The sequence below is a fragment of the Nyctereutes procyonoides genome, unplaced genomic scaffold (genome assembly GCF_905146905.1).
Source record: "Nyctereutes procyonoides isolate TBG_1078 unplaced genomic scaffold, NYPRO_anot_genome, whole genome shotgun sequence".
Classification (NCBI taxonomy): Eukaryota; Metazoa; Chordata; class Mammalia; order Carnivora; family Canidae; genus Nyctereutes; species Nyctereutes procyonoides.
This window is the reverse complement of record NW_026575131.1, coordinates 55,401,946-55,411,502: the sequence shown is the minus strand read 5'-3', so window position 1 is coordinate 55,411,502 and position 9,557 is coordinate 55,401,946. Positions and strand designations below refer to the sequence as shown.

The window sequence follows — 9,557 nt, the reverse complement described above, 5'->3', positions numbered from 1 at the left end:
GGCCAGACACATAGGCCTCAGGTCACTTGAGCTTTTATTCTGGGAGGAGCTGTCTGTCTGGCTGACTTGCACACCCCGAGACCGGCTCACTGATCCCCAGCACGTCCAGCTTAGTGCTCCAGCGCCCGCCTCCTCTGCAGTTTCTCTTCCAGCTCTGCCGTCAAATCTGCCAACCCTGGGTGAGGGCGGGGGGTGACCAAGGCCTCAGTTGCCGCAGGGAACCCCAGGCCAGGCTGTCCTCCCCACCCCACATCCACCAGAACCTGCTGCAGAATTTGCAGGGCCCAGTAAAAAGTAAAAACGAGGAATCTCGAGACAGCACGGCATTAGACCAAGCGAGGGACCCTTCAGAATGGGGGTCCCCTGTGATCGTGCAGGTCAGCCGCCTGTGAAGCCCGGACACCTCACCTGTTGTGGGGAATAAGGCCTGCACTGAGCCGACTGCCAGCTTCTTGGCCAGGCCACTGTTGACACCTTTGGGCTCTGGAGGAGAAGCAGGGGGAGGCTGAGGCTGGCTCTCGCCGGATGAGGAAGGGCTGGGGAGGAGGACCCCTACCTGGCTTGGGCGCGATGGGCGGCTTTAGAGACTTTGCCAGCTTCCTGGGCTTCGGGACAACCTGCCAGCTGGGGGAAGGCACTGCGTGGACAAAGGTGTGGTGTGTCACAGCTAGCTTTTAGCCTCTTCCCCACCCTGCCCCTGTCCCCGTGTCACCCACTCCCTCCCACCTACCATCCTCATTCTTGTAGTCAGCAGCTGGGACGTCTGCAATGGGGATCACGTAGTTCTCGTTCTGGTTCAGAAGTAGGGGTGGCTTGTCCTGGCTTGGCGGAGGTGTGATGGGCACGGGAGGCAGCTGCTTGCGGCCACCCGAGGCGGGTGCAGGCCCTGGTGGGAACCAGAAGTCACTGTCTGGGCCCACATGTTGCAGGGACACCTCAGCGTGGCTCTGTGTGCCTCTGAATGCGGATGCATGGATGCGCGCCTGGATCTGGGCACGGGACCCTGTGCATGTGTGTGTTTTTGCACGTGCCCATTTAGGAGTCAGTGTGTTTGTGCCCCTGTGTGGCATAAACACGTACGCTTGAGTGCATCTGCATAGTTGAATATATGTAAAGAGTTTGTACACACACACCCCTAAATGTGTGCGTACGTGCATGAGACTGTGTGGATGCTACAGTATGTCCGCAGCTGCTTGTCTCTGTCAGTGTGTTTACCCGCCTACCTATAAAGGTCTGAATCTATGCTCATGAGCATTTGTGTGTACACGTGGGCATGGCTTATGTTTGCTACACAGGACTGGAACTGGGTGGCACCCTTGTCCACGTGGGGGTCTACACATGAGTAGGTGGATGCAGTTCGTGTTCGCGAGTGTGCAGTGTGTAAGCGTGTACATACATGCCCACTGTGCACAAGGGTCCCCCAGCACCTGCCCAGCCCCGGGAGGCCCACACTGCTCACCCCATGGACCTTTCCAGCCTCTTCTTCCTGCCCCATGAACTGGACCGCCTCCCACCCCTTTCTCAGCAGCCACCCAGATGCCAGTCTCTGGGGGGTCCTTGCTCCAGATGAAGCCCAGCTCTACCTACTGAAATCGTTTGAGACCTTAAGCAAACACCCCCTCCTCCAGGAAGCCTTCCCCCTACTCTACCGCCACCTGCCCCAAGTCGAGGCAACCGCTGCCTTCAGCCCCAGGTTCAACTGCACAGGGCTGGGAGTCTGTGCAGCTGTTTCCCCCTCTACAACCCGCAGGGCAGGGTCTGGGTAATTTCTGGGTCCTTGCAACTCCGGGTACAAGATCAGACACGGGCGGCACCCTGTGGGTCGCAGGTGTCCCCCCACTCTGTCCCAGCGGCGGCCGCTGGCGGGGCCTCACCTGGGCCTGGGGCCACGGGGGCCGAGCTCGCCACCCACACACTCTCGCCGTTCTCTTTATCCGCCTCCACGTGGCCTAGAACAGAGAGTGGTCCTAGAGGAGGTGCGGCGGCTGGGCGTTGGCCCAGGGGTGCCCCGTGGGAGCAGGGGCCCCCCGGTTCCCTGAGGCCGCACCTAGCACCTTCTCGTAGTCCTCGTCCAGCCGGAAGGGCACCAGCCTCCTATTGCTGTTCGATACGAAATAGTTGACCACCGCATCCAGCGAGGCACACGAGAGCTGGAGGCGCACAGGGTCGCGGTCAGGGCCGTGGCGGAAGGGGCGCAGACCCCACCACTGAGCTTGGGGACCCCGGCCCAACGCTCACCGGATCCTCCACGTCGATCACGTATTTGGAGCCGTCACGCTTCACCTTGTAATGCCGGAACACCGGCGTCCTGCGCGGGCCGTGGTGAGTGGGTGGACCTGCTCGGCCGGGGAGGACCCCGCCCCTTGTCCTGGCTCCGCCCCCACCGAGGGCCTAACCTCTTCCTGCTCCCCGCACACTGACCACGTCCCGTCCTGGCGTGGCTCTCTGCGGAGGACAAGACTCAACTGGCTGCATCCTCCGGGAAGACCTAGCCACTGGTCCCGGCACTGCCCCCGGGGAGCTCCGGCCCTGATGGCTCCACCCCGGGAGGCCCCGCCTCCCTGCTGGCTCCGCCCCCAGGGTTCTGACCCCACCTTCAACTGGCGGGACCCCTCACCAGACCGTCCCAAAGGAGGCCGCAGTGCCAGGTTCCGATCCACGCCCAGAGTGGCTCCACCTCCAAAGCCTGATTCAACCGCGGCGGGGAGGGCGGGGCCAGGACTCCACCCACAGGTCCTAACTCCGCCCAAAGGGCGGGTTTCCGCCCCTGGATTTGATTTCTTCCCTGCTGCAGATGCCAGACCCAGCTCCGACTCCGCCCCGAGGGCCGATGCTAATCCAAAGGTCCTAATCCAAAGGTCTGCCTCGCCTCTAGAGTCTCGTCCCCGCTCCAGGCATCGACACCTTCCCGCCACCCCGGGCCCCGCCCCATGAGCTCTGGCCCCGCCCCGGCTCTGACTCCGCCCCCGCGCTCGCCCCTCCTCCCACCGCGGCGCCGGCGCCGCGCATGCGCACCCGTGGAGCGTCTGGCGTGTGGTGACCGACACGTCGTCTGCGCCGTCGCTGCTGGGCCGCAGCAGCAGGTTCCCGCACTCGGGGTAGCGCTCCAGGAGCAGCTGCGCCTCCAGCCGGCTCACCCTCAGGAAGCAGCTGGGGGGCCGCGTCCCTCACTCAGGGCAGGCCCCGCCCCCGTGTAGCCCCGCCCCCGAGCTCAGCCCCGCCCTCCCAGGAGCCCCGCCCCGATCTTAGCCCCGCCCCCGAGCCCAGCCCCACCCTCCCAGGAGCCCCGCCCCGAGCTCAGCCCCGCCCCTAGCCCCGCCCCCGAGCCCAGCCCCACCCTCCCAGGAGCCCCGCCCCGAGCTCAGCCCAGCCCCTAGCCCCGCCCCCGAGCTCAGCCCAGCCCCTGGCAGCTGGACCAGTCCCCGAGGACCCCATCCCCGCGCTCCGCTGGCGGCCCCGGCTCCCCACCACCCCCGCCCTCCCGTGGCACTCACGGGGGCACCTCGAGCGCTCGGCGGGCCTCCTCTTTGGCCAGGGCCTCGGCCATCATGTACAGGTGTCCGGGCAGCAGGGTCAGGTTGGACGGGACACGCAGCTGAGGGGCGAAGGGGCGCCCGAGGGCACCCAGCCGTCAGGGCACAAGCGGCTTGTGCCCGTGTCACACCTACGGGCAAGGTGGGGGCGGCATGCGGGCCGCGCCAGGATGGGAACCTGGGTCTGGGGGCCCCTGGAGCCGCCTTGCACCTTGGGGGGGGGCGGGGCAGAGAAGCTTTGGAGGGGACATGAAGACACTTGGGCGATGGGAGGGCAGATGAGACGGTAGAATGTAGGGTCTCAAACCCAGCGGCTGCAGGGGCCAGGCAGAGGCCCGATGACTGAAAGACAGATGGGAAATGTTGACCGAAAAACCCCAGGCTTTTAAGCACTGGCAGGTAACTTTCACATTTTTTGCATAAGATATCTGTGGGCTCCTCCACGCCAGAGAGGAGGCTGGCATGAGGGGTGTAGGATGGAGAGAGCAGGCAAGCCGTCCTACCTCGACCACCGTCAGGATGAAGCCTTTCCACAACTCCCGAGACTCCAGGCTCTCCACCTGGGGAGGGAAACAGAAACGGTCCATGTCGATGAACCTCACCCTATTCATCTGTGAAATGGGAATGAGGAATAGTAGTTGTTCCCAAGGTTAAATGAGTAAGGACAGATTAATTTAGGATGTCTGAAGGGAAGTCCTTGTGGGATGCTATTCTGCAATGTCACCGAATCAATGTTTATTTATTGTATCTATTCGTTTATTCTACATTGACTTTTTATTTATTTTTTTCAAATTTATTTATTCATGAGAGACACAGAGAGGCAGAGACACAGGCAGAGGGAGAAACAGGTTCCCTGCGGGGACTCCGATGTGGGACTCGATCGCAGGACCCCGGGGTTACGGCCTAAGCAGAAGGCAGACGTTCAACCACTGGAGCCACCCAGGTATCCCTATACGTTGACTTTTTCAAAGATTTTATTTATTTTTTAAAAGATTATTTATTTATTTATTTATTATTTATTTATTTATTTATTTATTTGAGAAAGAGAGAGAGCGCAAGGCACAAGCAGGGGAGAGGGAGAAGCAGCCTCCCCCTGAGCAGGGCTCGATCTCAGGACCCTGGGATCATGACCCAAGCTGAAGGCAGATGCTTCACCAAGTGAACCACCCAGGTGCCCCTATTTTATTTTGAGAGAGAGCGAGGGAGCGAGAGAGCGGGAGAAGCAGACTCGCCCACTGAGCCACGCTACATGGACATTTAAAGCAACGTAAATCTGATCGTGTGTCTCTTGTGCTCTCAACCCTCCCAGGACTCCCTCCTTCTTTGGAGTAAACGCCCACACAGAGGGCTGTGGGGTGCAGGCCTGCCCCCCACTCCCCCCTATCCTCCCTCCCCCTCCCCCTGTCTCCCCTGCCCTCACTCTGCTCCAGCCCCCCGGGCCTCCTCCCTGCTCCTGCAGCACACCAGGCCTCTGCTGCAGAGCCATTGCACAGGTGTCCACGTGGCTGACTCCCTCACGTCCTTCAGGTCCTAGGTAGGCCGTCCCTGGTCACCCTGTGTGACGCTGTAACCCCAACCCCCCTGTGTCCTTTCCCTAGCACCTGCCGCCAGCTGACACTCCAGACATTTCACACGTTTAGGTAGTTTGTTGTGTGCCTCCCGCCTCCACCCAGACTCTAAACTCCACAAGGGTGGGGAGTTTTAATTGTCTTTCTCACTGCTGTGCAACCAGGAGAGTGCCTGGCACACAGTAGGTGCTCGATCACGTGGGCTGAGAGGTCGTGGGAGGGCAGTGACCCATCCGCGGGCTCCAGGCTTGTTCTGGCTACTTTACCGGTGTTATCCCGTCCTGCAGTTGTAGGTGCAGAAAAGTTAAGTGACTCGCCCAGTGTCCCCAACCGAGCGGTAGACCCCATGTGAGATCACGCTGGTGTGTGTTAGTGGTGAGTGTGACAGGGAGGGGCAGGCCTACCTTGAACTTGATCTCTTGGTTCCAGAGGACCAGGTTGAAATAGATACCGGGGTCTCTGGGGCTTCCGCCGGGCACCTCATCGCTGAGCCTCACAAATGCTCCAAGGCCCAGCTTCTCCACGTGCTGGGGATCCAGAGGCAGGACCTGAGCGCGGGGCTTGCTGCTTCTCAGGCCCTCGGGCTTGGCGACACCCCCGCGCTCTCTGCTTGGTCCCTGCAGTCAGGTCTTGAGCCTCATGCCCATCCTTACCTGCGAGTCCCGATTGCTATTATAGAAATAGAGAGTGCAGCCCTGCAGGCCCGCCCAGAACTTCTTGTAATCCTGGGGACCAAAAGTAGAGGGCAGAAGGTGAGAAGGCAAGTCTGGGGACCTCCATGACACCCCCCTCCTGCCTCAGGACCTTTGCACTGGCTCTTCTTGCTGCCTGGGTACTCTTTCCCCGGACCTTCACACAGTTTCCTTCATCACCTGCTTTGGGACTTTGGACAAATGTTGCCTTCCCTGGGAGGCCCACCCCATCCGTGGCCCAGCTTCTGGGGATCCGTTAGTCATTATTCTTTGAGGAAGGACCCAAGAGAATTTTGATGGGATGGGAGATCCAGAGCCGCTTCCCTCTATACCCCTCTGAGGTATAGAGACGGAGCTTGGCACTGGTGGCTCAGTGGTTGCGTGTCTGCCTTAGGCTCAGGGCGTGATCCTGGGGTCCTGGGATCGGGTCCCACATCAGCCTCCCTGCAGGGAGCCTGCTTCTCCCCCTGCCTATGTCTCTGTCTCTTCTTGTGCATCTCTCATAAATATAAATAAATTAATTTAAAAAAAGGAGCTCGGGGATCCCTGGGTGGCGCAGCGGTTTGGCGCCTGCCTTTGGCCCAGGGCCCGATCCTGGAGACCCGGGATCGAATCCCACATCGATCCTGCCTCTCTCTCTGCCTGTGTCTCTGCCTCTCTCTCTCTCTCTCTCTCTCTCTCTCTCTGTGACTAGCATAAATAAATAAAAATTTAAAAAAAAGGAGCTCTAGGGGAAAGTTGAACTATCCACCCACCCACCTGTTTACTCATCTGCACATACTTACATCTCCCTTCTCCTTGCCCACCCCATAAATGTTTATAGGGATCTCCTAATTTCACAAGGTTCTGGACCCTTGAAATCCTGCAGATTCAGGTTTTCTCCCCCAGGATTCTGAATTTTTTTTTTTTTTTAGGATTCTGAATTATAAGTGTCCTAACTCTCTGGAGATCTCAGGGGCTGACATAGCTGAGATTGTAATATTCTAGGGGTTTTTCCCAGCAAATATTCCCTGAACGCCTACTCTGCACCCAATTGTGTTCCAGGCAAAATAATAAATGAGACGTGGCTTCTGTTTCTAAATAGATCATTTTCCAGAAGAACATAGAATATACAGTTACTAAAATCTGGGGGTGCCTGGGTGGCTCAGTTGGTGCAGCGTCCAACTCTTGGTTTTGGTTTGGGTCATGATCTTGGGGTCCCAAGATCAGGCCCTGTATAGGGCTCTATGCTCAGTGGGGCATTGGCTTGAGGCTTCTCCCTCCCTCCCTCTGCCTCTCCCCTCCCCCTGCTCATGTTCTCTCTCAAATAAATAAAATCTTAGAAAGGGGGGTGCGCCTGGGTGGCTCAGTTGGTTTAGCCTTCGGCTAGGGTGGTGATCTCAGGGTCCTCGGATTGAGTCCCACATTGGGTCCCTGCTCAACGGGGAGTCCGCTTCTCCCTCTGCCTCTGTCTCCTCTCCTCTGCTCATGCTCTCTCTCTCTCTCTCAAAGGAATAAATTTGTATAAAATAAATAAAATATATAAATAAATAAATATACATACATATATATATATATTTTTTTTTTTAAAGCACAGATACTAAAATGCTCCTGGGAAGAGAAATTAGGACCCCAGAAGGGACAGAACATGAGCCTTGAGATTACAGAGGAGGAGAAAGGCCCTCCAAGTGGGAATCTGGGAAGCCTTCCTGAAGGAGGAGTTAGTTTAATTAGTCCATAATGATAACGAGGCTAGTTCCCCCTTTGACGGCTAGCATCCGTGCATCAAGCCGCCTCTTCCTCCTCCCTTGGCTGCCCGTCCGTCTATTCATCCGCTAATCTACCCACCCACCCGTCCGTCCTTAGGCACATACATATATTTAACACTTACTGAGGACCTACTCTGTGCCGGCCACTGGGGAAAGAGCAGTACGTGATTAAACTCAGCATGGTCGGACCTGCTTCCTCAGCGACTCACTATACACCATTTCACAAGGTATCTAAGCTGCCCTGTGCCTCAGTTTCCCCACCTTTAAAATGGCCATAGAGACGTACCTATGTGGGAGGATGTTGTGAGAATAGGGTGCACGCACACCAGTGAGGCACCAGGGCCTGCAGAGTCAGGTCCGCAGACCACGAGGGCACCCCCTCTCCTGTAACCATGACTACGGCCCTGGCGTCCCCGTTTTGCACTGGAGAAAGCCCAGGCACAGAGATGGAGAGCCCCTTGTCAAGGCCTGGGAGTCAGGAAGGCGTGGAGCAGGGATGTGAACCTGGGTCTCGCCCTCTGGGGCCAGGCCTTGCTGAGCCTCTGCCGTCTAGGTGCTGTGTGCGCTGGGCAGGAGGTGGGCCCTTGGAGGCACAAGGAAGGGAAGAGGGAACTGCATTGACAGTGGCTCTGGGGATGGGCAGGGGAGGTGGTGGGCGCTTGTTTGGGGGTGTAGCAGGGGATGAATGTGAGCAGTGGGGAGGAGGAGATGGGGCTTCAGGGGAGGAGGGCCGGGCTTGCCTCAGTATCTGGGCCCCGACGTGTGGCACCCCCAGCTTTTACTGTCCCCACATGCCACCTGTCCTGGCCTTGCCCCCTGCAGCCGAGGCTCTCGGGTCCCTAGGGGCTGGGGGGTAGGGCATGGGAGTCAGGAGGCTTCCCATTTCCTGGTGGAAGCCCCTGGTCCTGTTTGTATCCAAGAAACAGAGAGAGCACGAGGGAAACAAATGGAGACAGGCGGGGAGAGGCACGGAGAGAGGCAGCCAGATGGTGGGCGAGGCTCTCCCGGCCCCCAGCGCACGCCCTGCCACATCCGGGACCCACCGCGGCCCAGATGCAGAGTCCAGTGCTGCCAGCCACCCAGGGGCCCAGCGGTGCCCGCCCCCGCCCCGCCTCACCTGGTCATGAGGTCCCTTCTTCTCCAGAAAGCTCTCATAGTAGTGTGAGGGTAGAGCACCCTTGGCTTTGGGGACCCGGGGTGGGCTTAGGGCTGAGGCCATGGTGGCCGGGGCTTTGGCCTGGCCTCTCCCTCCAGTGGGTGCCCCAGCTGGGCGGGGAAGCAGAGAAACAGGTTCCAGGGGAATTTCCTCTTCTGTCTGCCAGCTCTGGGTGGGTGCTGGGGCGGGCTTGTCCTCCGGGAATCCCAGCCTCTCTGGTCTCCCCCAGAAGTCTGGGAAGCCTGCTGGAGTCACGGAAGAGGAAGCCACCAGGAGGCTTTCAGGGCAGAGCAAGGGCTGGGCAGAGGGTTCACTGGGAGGAGGGACCTGCCTCAGCAAAGGTGCAGACGTGAGAAAGGGAGACACCAGGTGCCAAAGAGGCAAGGGCCGTATCAAGGGAGGTCACAACAGGAAGGAGCTTGGGCCCCGAGTGCCCCTGAGGCTGCCCGTACTTTAGACCATCCTGGCCTAGACCTACCAGGAGACCCACTGGGATTTTGATAGTGTGTCAGTCGGGGAAGACCTGACATCTTGACTATGTTGAGTCTTTTTTTTTTTTAATAGATTTTTTTAAAAGATTTATTTATTTATTTATTTATGATAGACATAGAGAGAGAGAGAGGCAAGACACAGGAGGAGGGAGAAGCAGGCTCCATGCAGGGAGCCCGACGTGGGACTCGATCCCGGGACTCCAGAATTGCACCCTGGGCCAAAGGCAGGCGCCAAACCGCTGAGCCACCCAGGGATCCCAGATTTTATTTTTAAATAATCTCTACATCCAACGTGGGGCTGGAACCTACAACCGTGAGATCAAGAGCCACTCACCACGCTGACCCGCCCCTATGATGGTCCATCTTATC

General features: G+C 58.6%; 1 protein-coding gene across 2 annotated transcripts; it reads right to left on the bottom strand.

The window, feature by feature from the left end:
* Positions 1-17: 17 nt before the first annotated feature.
* Positions 18-8,977, bottom strand: STAP2 (signal transducing adaptor family member 2). Of its 2 annotated transcripts, XM_055344624.1 has the most exons (13): positions 8,659-8,975; positions 5,755-5,826; positions 5,506-5,628; positions 4,037-4,093; positions 3,495-3,595; positions 3,016-3,150; positions 2,239-2,308; positions 2,048-2,150; positions 1,875-1,949; positions 731-886; positions 557-637; positions 409-483; positions 18-175 (listed from the first exon to the last, which is right to left on the bottom strand). In XM_055344624.1, exons 1-13 carry the CDS (start codon positions 8,758-8,760, stop codon positions 111-113), a joined length of 1,215 nt encoding a protein of 404 aa, XP_055200599.1. In that variant the 5' UTR covers positions 8,761-8,975; the 3' UTR covers positions 18-110. The 2 variants fall into 2 exon arrangements, with proteins under 2 accessions (XP_055200599.1, XP_055200600.1); XM_055344625.1 differs by lacking the exon at positions 409-483 and having other exon boundaries at positions 8,659-8,977.
* Between the last annotated feature and the right edge of the window lie 580 nt (positions 8,978-9,557).